Consider the following 12,252-nt stretch of genomic DNA (forward strand, 5'->3'; position numbering starts at 1 on the left):
GTACGACGATAAAACAAAGCAACACTTGAATTTTATACGAAAAATCGAGCAAGTAAAAGGTTGAAAAATTATTTGTGCACACAAATTAGTTCTGCAGACAAGAATCTTGCATAATTTTTTGTTCTGTCAAAAGATAAGTTTTGTATAATAAATATTAAAGTGTCTATTCAGAGAAAAAATGCACCTTTCAGTTTAAATGTCAAAAGTTGTTAATTGAAAAATTACAACTTTTAATATCGTATAGGCATTTTCGAGGGCGTACCTCGCCCGACCCTTCCCAAGAATAGCTCGATACGACATTTCTTATCTTCGAATAAATCTAATAATAACAAAATAACCAACGTAACATTAGACGAAACTTATTAAATTGCTTAGACGAAACTAATACTTCTTCCCTACTTTCAAAATATGGTCATATGTTTTTATGACAGAAAAAAAATATACGAGTATAAATTGGAAGACAAATAAAATTCTAGTAATAGATCTAAAGACAATGGCGCGGCAGCGCATACACACATCTGATCTGATCCTCCTCCTCGCACGCAACAGCGATGTAACTGAAAACTAACTACTAACTATTCTTTCCTGTCGACCCAACAATTTATATACATATAATAACCTGATGATGATTGATGATTGATGATGATGAACAGCACAACACAGCACTTGCCTGCATCTTCGGTCTCACGCAGTTCGACTCACATTCTTCATTCACTTGGTGTACAGAACGTCTTCCCAAGGGTGCCGGTACAGCGGCTGCTTCAGTCTCTTCTGGTCGAACGTGTGCCTGCACCGGACATCTATTAGTTAATCAATCAATTCATTGGCGACAACACCAACCATATATCAACACTTGATTGGTGATCCGCAATTAAGCTGAATCAATATTCAGTATTAACTGAGCACATGATGCATATGAATCAATCACTTCACACATGCATGCATGCACACTCACCCGATGAGACCTATGGAACGCGCCAACACAAACAGGCCATTCAGGTACCCAATCCCAACGATCTCGTCGATTTCCTGCTTGCTGAACATGCCGCTGCCCGCCAGCAGGTCCAAGAACAGCGACCCAATGGCGCCGTCAACATTCAGGACGAGGTTGTTCGCCTTTGACAGGGTGTAGCTCTCCACCTCCACAGCATATTCCATGTACTTCACCGATGGGAAACTCGACCGTGCAAACCGCTGAAGCAGCTCCACCCTCTTGTCTCTGTTGTCCCCCCTCTTGATTCTTAATGTTCAAATACCAAAATTACCGGTACCACCAAATGAATCAATCCAACTCATATAATAATACAATCATCATCATCATCACAATCATAAAATCATGAATGCAGTGCACATTCATTCTCCCTTACCTGTGCCCAATACCGGGGACACGAATGCCCTTCTTTTTCATGCCTTCAACAAATTCATACGGTGTCAGGCCCTGACAAGAAGCACCAATTACCACATCACAGCCAGATTATTATGGCATGAGAAATAAAAATATGAAGTATGCTTCAAATCCACAAAATGGAGAAGAAGAAGAGAAAGAGAGTGATAATATAATAATTATAATGAAATCACTGCTCACCCTATCATAAGCATCCTTGAAGTATCTAGCAGCATCATCGATAGCCCCACCAAATCGAGGACCAATGGTCAATAGACCTGTTTTTATTTATTCACCAACAAATTGAGAGTATCAGGTAACCCCCCTTTTTTCTTTTCCTCCCACAGCTCTCTCTCTCTCTCTCTCTCTCTCTCTCTCTCTCTCTCTCTCTCTCTCGCTCTTTTTAAAGTGTTTGTTCGTTTATGTTTTTTAGTTCAGATCACAGTTTTGAGTCTGCAGCTGCAGCTGCTTACCCGAAACAAGACTAGAGACGAGATCTTTTCCAGCCCTAGCTGTCACAATGGTGTTGTGAGCACCAGAAACACAAGGACCATGGTCCGCGCACAGCATGATGCAGATCTGAAAGTGAGTGAATGACAGACAGACAGACACAGGTATAAGTACTGTAGTAGTGCAAGCAAGGGTTCATATTCAAATTACGAGGGTGGGGATAAACGAACAGGAAAAAACAAAAAAAAAAAAAAAACTGACCTCAATAAAACGAGTGCAGTATTGAGGAAGGCTTCGTTTGAACCACAGCAGAGAAATGACATCACCAACACCTAATCCCCGTTCAAAAATGGAAGACATTGGCACCCCGGCATAAGTTGGCTCTTCACCTGCCATGTAGTAACAAAAAAAAAAAAAAGGAGTTTAAAAAGGTCTGCACGCTGTAAGTACACTAGCACCAACCAACATATAATAATAATAATAATAAGAAGAAGAAGAAGAAGAAGAATCATACCCCTGTCGTCAGAGATTGTGGAAATTATATGTGTTGGAGCCCGAACTTTTCCACTCTTGATTGCAGCACTCAGATCCTCTGGTATTTGAGGGGGTGTCACTTCTTTCACTGGAGTAGTTTTGCCAGCCTCCACCTAAGGAACAAGCATTGATGAGGAGAAGATGAGCACATTTGGAAGCAAGTTAGTTGGTTGGTTAAATAGAGCTACCAATTTGGCAAATGTCTCTTCGATTGCTCCTTCAAATGCTTCATAAGAAGTGGGAACCACAGCTCCAGCTTCTCGGAGCGCCTCATTCTTGGCCTGAGCCGATTCCATTTCCCCACCACTCTTGGCCCCCTTTCAATATGCATGCAAACAAACATATCTGATTTATAAATCAAATCAAATCAAGAATCCCTAGAGACTAATTAAAACAAATAAAGCCAATAAAACATGTATATATATATATATATATATATGAGGTCCGTCGTAGTGCTCACTGCATGACCAAATTGCACTTCTGACTTGAAGAGCCGAGCGCACGTCCCACTAACCCAAGCAACAACAGGCTTGTTGATCTTCCCTTGTTTTAGGGCCTCAACTAGGGAATACTCATCACGTCCACCGAGTTCCCCAAGAACCACCATCATTTTTACCTGTTGGCATTCACAATCACAATCACAACCAGCATTGTACGTGCGTTCTTCATTTTCCAGAACCAAAAGTCAGGAGCAGTATCCACATGAGTACCAAGTTCATCACTGAGCCACAAGTTTTTCTTACAAAGTGATTAACAAGCTAGAAAATAATTCATTGATGATGTTAACAGTAGCTTCTTGTCATCCAGATTTCACGCAAGCAGGTGAATTTATAAACATTTTCTTGTCATCTGATGCCACTAGAACTTAAGAGAACCAAAAGACTAAACTTTATTGATAACCAAGGAAGATTTCTTCCCGCCCAAGCCGAAGCCGTGAAACTGAAGAAAAATCAGAATGCTAATAATGTTTAAAAATAATACTTAAATACTAGGGCAAAACGACTATGGGTCTAGGCCCGACCAACCTAACAATTTATTTAAAACAATCAAGTAATAAAATAAAGAACTAGGGTAATTAATAATAAACTCAGGCTTCAGGCCATTGCCACAATTAGCCCAAAGCGCACTTGCTCTTTCCTCCCTCGTCGTGAATAAACTTTTGGCTGCGCCAACCACATATCAATTGCATCTCTCTTAAGAACTGCCTTGTCCTCAGGCATGTCCTCGGGCAGGAAGTTGGCAACTGGGCACAAAACTGTTCCTTGTCGATTCAAGTTGCATCATCCAGATGAAGACCGCGCCACTGAATCAAGACTTCAGGAACAATACTTCCGGCATGTTTGATCAGTCAAGACGAGAAAATTCCAAGACGAACTGTCACGGGGTGGAGAGTGTGTATTGACTACCGAAAGCTAAATGAAGCAACTCGGAAAGATCATTTCCCTCTCCCATTCGTAGACCAGATGTTGGAAAGGCTAGCAGGACGTCTGTCCAAAACAGCTTCAGGATCATAAACAGGCAGCTGCTCGACCTCTAGGCTGTCGGGTAAATGAGGCTCGACTGGGTGATCGCCTATCACTCGACGAAGTTGAGATACATGAAACACAGGATGGATACGACTAGTGGCTGAAAAATCCAGCTTATATACGACCTTTCCTACGCAGTGAAGGACGCGGAATGGTCCATAAAATTTGGGTATGAGCTTGTGATGGGTGCCCTGGCACAAGCTGCTTTGGCGATAGGGTCTGACCTTCAAGAATACCAAGTCATCAACCTGGAAGGTGAGCTCACGGCGATGGGCATTAGCTGTACGCACCATGCGATGTTGAGCACGCTCCAAGTGGTGTTTCAACTGTCGCAAAACTGCCTCGCGGCCGCCAAGTAACTTTGAAGCTGCAGCAACTCGGCATTCCTTTGGCAAGAAGCTATGCAGTGTGGGTGGCGGTCGGACATAGACGGTTGAGAAGGGCGTAATGGCAGCGGCAGTGTGAAGGAGGTGTTGTACCATAACTCAGCCCATGGAAGGCAGGCTGCTCATTTTCGGGGCTGTTCTGAGCAAAAACAACGAAGGTATGTCTCTAGTGTGCGGTTCAAGACTTCAGTTTGGCCGTCAGTTTCCGGGTGGTACGCCGAGCTGAAAAGTAATTTTGTGCCCTGTAAACGAAACATCTCTTGCCATAAGGAACTCATAAAAACTCAGTCGCGATCGCTCACTATTGTACGCGGTATTCTATGTAGACGAACTATCTCCTTGACAAAGATCTCAGCAATGGAGGTGGCAGTGTAATGGCGCCGTAGTGCAATAAAGTGCCCATATTTACTGAGTTGGTTGACGACTACCAAGACAAAAGAGAATCCCAAAGATTGAGGAAGGCCATTGATGAAATCCATTGCTAAATCTTCCCAAACTCTCTCCGGGATAAGAAGGGGCTGCAAAAGTCCTCCAGGAGAAAGCGTCTCGTATTTAGCCTTCTGGCAAGTGAGACATTGTTCAACACATTCATGAACTCGGCGATACATTCCTGCTCAATACATAGAAGCCGCCAATCCTCGGTAGGTGCGGTGTACTCCCACGTGACCACTAAGTGGGGTGTCATGAAATTCCTCCAACAATTTTTCTATCCTTGGGGAGGTTGCGCCCCCGATACAATAAATTTCCTTGTCGATATATTAATAATAAGGATGCGATTTGTTCCCTGAGATAAGATCTTGGATAATCACCTGCAATGCCGGGTCAGATTTTTGCTCGGCCATAAGCTCATCTGCAGCCGGCCAGTGCAGCGAAGAAATCGCAGAAAACTGAGCTGTTTCGGTGGGAGCCAGCCTCTACACCTGATCAGGAGACAACAATAAAAGCTCATGCCGGCGGGAAAGGGAATCAGCAGCAGCATTGATACGACCTGGTTTATAAACCACATCGAAGGAATACCCGAGAAGTTTGGCTATCCAAGACTGCTGAGCGGGAGTACCAATCTTCTGAGAGAGTAGATGGCGCAAACTATGATGATCCGTATGCACCGTGAAATGGCGGCCAATCAGATATGGACGCCAATGTTGTATGGAAAGCACTAAACTCATCAATTATCGTTCATAGGCTGATTTCCCCCGAGCTCTATCTCCCAGCGCCTTACTGAAATAAGCTATAGGCCTATGCACTTGCATAAGTACCGCACCTATGCCGGAGCCAAAGGCATCACACTCTACGATGAATGATTTGTTAAAATTCGGCATTGCAAGCACAGGAGCTGTGATAAGGAGCTGTGATAAGGGCCTCTTTAATTTATCGAAGGCAGCCTGTGCTGATGGTGGCCAAGAAAACTTCTTTTCTACAGCTTCCTTACGCAGGAGATCAGTCAATGGGCGAGTGATGCTACCATAGTGTTGCACAAACCGTCGATAATAGCTAGACAACCCTAGAAAACCACAAACGGCCTTAGTCGAACGCGGAATTTCCCAGTCCCGAACAACCTGTATCTTAGCCAGGTCCATGGAGACTCCATCGGAAGAGATAATATACCCCAAATATTCCACCTTTAGGCTGCCAAATGTGCACTTCTTGTAATTTGCCACAAAACGACTCTCTTGCAGTAACTGAAGTGTTTTATTTAAGTGCTGCAAGTGCTTCTCTAAACCTGGACTATAGATTAGTATGTCATCAAAGAATACCAAAATATATTTACGCAAATAAGGTCGAAAGAGATCGTTCATGGTTGCCTGGAAAGTGGTAAGAGCATTGGTCAGTCCAAATGGCATGACTAAAAATTCATAGTGCCCGCTGTGAGTCCGAAAAATAGTTTTATGCACATCCTCCGGGCCACTCGAATTTGGTGATAGCCTGAGCGAAGATCAATTTTAGAAAACATTGTTGCACCGGAAAGCTCATCTAACATCTCTTGAATCACCGGGATTGGGTATTTGTCGGCAACGGTGGATTTGTTGAGCTCTCGGTAGTCAACGCAAAACCTCCAACTCCCATCTTTTTTTTTTACCAGTAAAACGGGGCTTGAAAAAGGGCTAGTGCTGGGACGGATGATTCCTGCAACAAGCATATCGTGTACCAAACATTAAATCTCATCTTTTTCGATCTGTCCGTACCTGTAGGGGCGTACAGATGCCGGTACTACTCCAGGTTTCAATGGAATGCGGTGGTCGCTACGGCGAGTCGGTGGCAACTCATTCGGTTCTGCAAACACCTTGGGGAATTCATCAAGAATCTGCGCAATTTCCGGCAGCATTGCAGGCCCTTTCTCAGGGCTGTTGTGGTAATTCTCGATGTCTGAATGTAAAAGTAAGGCGCTGAATTCCACCTCTGTAATATCCAGCAAGTTCTAAATAGTTTTTGGGCCCTGATACAGCCCTGGATCGCTGCGCAAGGTCACTTGCTGCCCCGCCGAGTAGTACTGCATCTCCAAGGCTTCCCAATCCATCTGAATTTTTCCTAATGTCCTGAGCCATACGACACCAAATATTATATCCACCCCACAAAGAGAAAATACGTGACAGTCTGCCTGCACTTCTGCTCCATCGATCTGTATACTCAATTTCGAGCATACTCCCGTACTTGCCACCTTGCGACCATCGCCTAATACCACGTTGAATTCCTGTGTGGTGTCTACGTTCAATTTGGCATGTAGAACCAATTTTTGGGAAATAAAATTATGGCTTGCACCGCTGTCGATTAGTACCGTTACCCTAAATCCAAGAAGATTACCACGGAGACGCATGGTTCGGGGTCCTGAAAATCCAGCCAAGGCGTATAAAGGAAGCACTTGCATGGTAGGTTCCGCCTCCTCAGTAAATTCGCCATCTCTCATCTCTCTTAACTCCGCAACCCAGTTGCCTAAATCATCCTTCACCACAACATTAACATATTTACTTTCGCATTTGTGGAGTGGACTATAGGGTTGTTTGCACTTGTAACAAAGCCATTTCCCTTGACACTCGCGATCGTCAAACCTAGTGACCAATGCCTGTGAGAATTCGATCCAGGAGGCAGAAGCATGCTTCATCATATGCCAATGGGACCAATGCAGCGCCACATCTTCCATCGACACTCGCGCAAGACTCACCTTAATCTCCTCGGGAACTCCGTGTAATACGAAGTGTTGTTCGGCCCTAGCAACCCAATCCAAGGGGCCATGGCCATCAAAGCTAGGGAGTTGCACATCCTTAAGCTTAAAATCAGTTGTCGGAGCAGTCCATGTTCCTCCAACATCCTTAAACAAACGTGCTGCCCCGCTGATGCCGGCAGCCCTCGTCGACGAATCCGTTGCCTCTCCTTCTCCCGCCATAGCTCCCTGCGCCTTGGAGCCCTTAATAGGTGTGGCGGGCGGCCCACGTGGGAACAGCCCAAGAATCGTATTGCGCATAGCTGCTGATAGTTCTGTTTTCAGAGTATCCACTTGTCGATCCACCTTCGATTCGAGGCGCGACAATCCTTCTTGTTGTGCTTCCACGCCTGTTCGAAGTTCCTCCAGGGCTCCCTCCAAAGCTTCAATGCGTTGCGTATTTGTTAGCGTCATTCTCCTTCGCTGAGATCCGGCAGATTGGACCAATTTGATACCACTAGAACTTAAGAGAACCAAAAGACTAAACTTTATTGATAACCAAGGAAGAACTACTCTTCCCGACCAAGCCGAAGACGTGAAACTGAAGAAAAATCAAAATGCTAATAATGTCTAAAAATAATACTTAAACAATAGAACAAAACGACTACAGGCATAGGCCCGACCAACCTAACAATTTATTCAAAATAATCAAATAATAAAATAAAGAACTAAGGTAATTAATAATAAAAATAATAAACTCAGGCTTCAAGCCATTGCCAAAATTAGCCCAAAGTGCACTTGCTTTTTCCTCCCTCGTCGTGAATAAATTTTTGGTTGCGCTCACCGCATATCATCATCCTACTTCCATGCAGAAGAAACTTCTAGATAACTTTACACGTCCATCGTACAGCACCACGTCAAAAAACAGACTAGTTTTCTTAGCACTTGAAGAAATGGAAATGAAAGATTCTCCGTCTAAAATACATTCAATGTGGTAAAACCAGGACGCAAACTCGGGCAACCAAAGACAGAAAGTTCAGCATATCTAACAATAGAAAATGTACCTTAGGAACAGAGCACTCATAAATGCTATAAGAGGACATCGCAGTTGAATGAAAAATTGATATACCTGAGGGATGTTGTTAAAGCGGAGGACATGATCAGACAGTGTTGACCCAGGAAACACATCTCCTCCTATTGCAATACCTATATATATATATATATATATATATGAGATTGGAAATAAGAATTATACATCTGCGTACAAATAGTTGCATAGTAAGGAGATGAATGAATGCTCAGAAGTCATATATCCAACCTTCATAGATTCCGTCAGAAACACGAGCAATTGTGTTGTACATTTCATTAGACATACCACCCTGTAATTAGATTCAATACTACAAATTAAACGAAAACCTGTGAAGTCGGATTGCTTTAACGTGCTATATTAGGTGCAATAACAGATAACGACGATCATGAAATCAATATGGCAACTACTTGCGTTCATCAGTACAAAGTTGCTCCACAAGCATGGGATTTTGATCATTTAAGTTAGCACCAATAAGCGGCATGCACTAAATCTAAAAACAAATGGAAACAGAAAAGATAAAGCAAACAGGAAACTCCTCAACAACCACTCACAGATTTAGAGACAAAGCCAACAGATCCAGGCCTGTACAGTTTGCAGTGAATTATATTATCAAGCGTTCCAGCAGTATCACCAATCTTAAATGCACCAGCTTGAATACCTCCAACGGTAGCTGGACCAATGACAACCTAAAACAAATTGGACATTGTAATCAATATTCATTCTTGCTGTTTCCTAGGAGAAGGAGAAGAAGATGTAACATGTGTGACCTTGTTGTTTGATTTTGCATATGCAATCAGCTGCTTGGTGTCTAACTCGGGGACACCTTCAGCTATAATGGCGACAACTTTAATAGTTGCCTGCTTGAGAGCGGACATGGACGAAGCTGCAGCACTGCAGATGATGATAAAAAGTTATCAAACAAGAAGCAAGAGATCTCAATGAGATATACAATTAAACTTTGAAATAAAGAAGAAGACCTACCTCCTAAAGGATGCAAAGTTAATGAACACATCAGCTGTAGGATGTGCAGCACAAGCAGCTTCAATACTGCAAATTGAGAGAGGATTAGTCACGGTAATATTACTAATGATCAAGAGGAACATAAAATTGTGATCAAGGGGATTGCAATCAATTTAGCCATTTTCATGTTCTTGAAAGTATTAAAGTTATTAACATATTACTGATAAAGTTATGGTAACAACATGTGCCAAACCTTGGTAGTTAATGATATGGGACACTTTCATGTCAAGTTTATCTTAAATAGAACGTTTATCACTTTATCCAATGAACGTGCCATATAGACATATGACGATGTGCACTTACTATACCTTGATATTGGAGTAACTTCCCATCCAAAAATTAGCACCAATCTAAGTCGCGGATTGTATAATTGTTACATCCAAAAAAATATGCCAATTTTCTTGCTGAATAGGTTTTTTATACACATAAAAAACAATGATCATTCTTCAGATGCAAATCATAAACTATCAATCAAGCCTAGGCTATAAACAGGATACTCTGAGCTAGAGGATTTGAATAACTCACGTAGAATGGACAGGGATGGCTATTTCTTCCTGGCCAAAAAATAGTTTCTGAAATCCTTCAGAACCAGGACTTATAATTCCAGCAACAGATGGTGTTTCTCTGCCTACATAAGGTAATAAGAACAGGACATGATAACTATTAGTCATGCAAGAATGGAAAAATCCATCATTATGGCTGTCCTTGTTAACAGATGCACAACATTACAATTGGCATATGACATATGTTACCACAGAGAAAATCAAAATCAAGCATCCGTTGAATTGGCAGTTGCTTGTAATTGTAAAACAATGCTTGAGTGGTTTTGGAGAAAAGCTGTCCAGACGCCATGGCAGCTCCTGCAGATAACTATGGCATCAGCATACAACCTTACAAGAAATCACTTCTATCAATTGATACAATGGCTTCCGCAGAAGAGATTCCTCGACAGGAAGCTGTAAAAAGTCATTCTTTACAAGTTAAAAAGGAGGTAAAGGGCACCATGGTTGATTCTTTTTTGTTGCTAACATTTGAAAGATAAAAAGTTGTAAGTTTGAGGCCATGCAAACTTTAAACGTGACTATAAACAAAACCCCACGAAAACACTAACAAGAATCAAGAGAGGCCATGCAAACTTTACTCAAGTAACCATTAGCAAGAAAAATGCCCCAGAAAAACCATAACAGGTAAGATCTAATATCTATGCAGTAACGAGGCTTTTCATGACACCATTTGACTATCAAACGAATTCACATTGGTTCTTGAACTCTTAAACATATATATTCAAATAAAGTACGTAGCAGTCTAATTATGCAAATGCATTTCAAGGAAGCGGACCAAATGCACTCGGTACTACAGAGATCTGCTTTGTTTGAAGCCTTAATCAATACAAATCAAGAGGGTATTCCAAAAGGGAATACAGGGATCAAATGGAGATTCGATGAGGGATCAAAACCAAAACGACTGAAAGAACAGATCTACCCCATACAAAATCCCGTCCAACCCACAACCGAAACGATAACAATTCAATCACTCGTCACACCTAACTAAAACTATATCAGTAAAGCACTAACAAAATGCAGGTACCTATCTATGACCCTCTTCTGTTATAAACAAGAGAAATCAATACGAATACTTCTGACGTTGTAGGAGAAGAGTAGGAAGGTAGGGCAGTGACTATATATAACAGTATTAATAAACCGTATATATATATATATATGTCTCTGTGTGTGTAGGGGGGGAAGCAATTGAGTGTTAGTCAAGAGATGGTGGGGCAATCAATTGGGAAATTTGGTATGGCCGCCCCATAAGTGAATTCGTCAATGTATGCTTCTTACTGACGGAAATTCCATGAAGATGGAAATGGGCCTGGAATATTGATCACGTATGGATGGTCATGGGAAGGGCAGGGCAGGGTGGGTAGGGTGGTGGTGAGTGGTGAAGCTCTGTCAATTTTTAATTGCAACTGGGAAATGGGGAAACCGGAAAGCTTCAAATGAAGTGAGGAAAGGTAGGGTGGGGCAGCGGGTAGGGGGTTAGGTGGATCTCACGGTGGGAAGGGAATGGGAATGCGGTTGGCTGTCAGACTTTGATGAGGCGGATGCCTGGCTGATGGCTGATGGGTGATGGGAGGCCATTAACAGCCATTCTAGGAGGACCCGGACCTAGATCTAGCCCTGGTCCTGAATTCTACTCCACATTTTGGCTGTTATAATGATCTATGCAATTATAATTGAATGATACTAGTGATTAGAGGGCCTCCATTAGCTAGCCCTTCCTAGCTAGCTTGTAAATTTATTACATATCGGATATCAGTTCAAGTTGGTGGTTAACTGAGGTTTGTATCGCCTTTCCACCTAACATCTTTAAAACTTTCATAGAAATTTGTTAATGAAAGCATAGTACGGAATTTGTACAGCAGTAAGACAAAATCTTTCTCTGCCATAGTTGATTGATACGACATTTTAATACTAGTATATATAATTACAAAGGAATAATTAATCTAACGAACTGAAGGAAAAAAAAAAAAAAAGCCTCGACCAAAAACTAAAAGTGAAAATATATAGTATCATATATCTGTGAAACTTCTTTGTAGGGATGCATTCATACTTACAATTCCCTCTAGCTGCTATTAGGCGAGGCCCACGACACAAGAGGTTGCGTAGAATGCAAAGTAGACAAGTTGTTAAGGCATGGCCGATTTTGGCCAATCGGCGAAATGGTTG

General features: G+C 42.2%; 1 protein-coding gene across 3 annotated transcripts; it reads right to left on the bottom strand.

The window, feature by feature from the left end:
- Positions 1-396: 396 nt before the first annotated feature.
- Positions 397-11,757, bottom strand: LOC127249542 (ATP-citrate synthase beta chain protein 2-like). 3 transcript variants are annotated; one of them, XM_051272415.1, is made up of 17 exons: positions 11,114-11,726; positions 10,279-10,386; positions 10,052-10,154; positions 9,488-9,553; positions 9,274-9,397; positions 9,058-9,192; positions 8,735-8,795; positions 8,546-8,622; positions 2,829-2,984; positions 2,557-2,685; positions 2,349-2,481; positions 2,096-2,223; positions 1,858-1,963; positions 1,586-1,662; positions 1,368-1,438; positions 956-1,240; positions 397-787 (listed from the first exon to the last, which is right to left on the bottom strand). In XM_051272415.1, the coding sequence occupies exons 2-17, from the start codon at positions 10,376-10,378 to the stop codon at positions 712-714; spliced, it is 1,827 nt and encodes a 608-aa protein (XP_051128372.1). In that variant the 5' UTR covers positions 10,379-10,386; positions 11,114-11,726; the 3' UTR covers positions 397-711. The 3 variants fall into 3 exon arrangements, with proteins under 3 accessions (XP_051128372.1, XP_051128354.1, XP_051128363.1); XM_051272397.1 differs by lacking the exons at positions 397-787; positions 956-1,240; positions 1,368-1,438; ... (4 more) ...; positions 2,557-2,685; positions 2,829-2,984 and adding an exon at positions 3,014-7,899 and having other exon boundaries at positions 11,114-11,757; XM_051272406.1 differs by lacking the exons at positions 397-787; positions 956-1,240; positions 1,368-1,438; ... (5 more) ...; positions 2,829-2,984; positions 11,114-11,726 and adding exons at positions 3,014-7,899; positions 10,865-11,093.
- Positions 11,758-12,252: the final 495 nt, after the last annotated feature.

Source organism: Andrographis paniculata, unplaced genomic scaffold (assembly GCF_009805555.1).
Source record: "Andrographis paniculata isolate CXL003 unplaced genomic scaffold, ASM980555v1 Contig11END, whole genome shotgun sequence".
Taxonomy (NCBI): Eukaryota; Viridiplantae; Streptophyta; class Magnoliopsida; order Lamiales; family Acanthaceae; genus Andrographis; species Andrographis paniculata.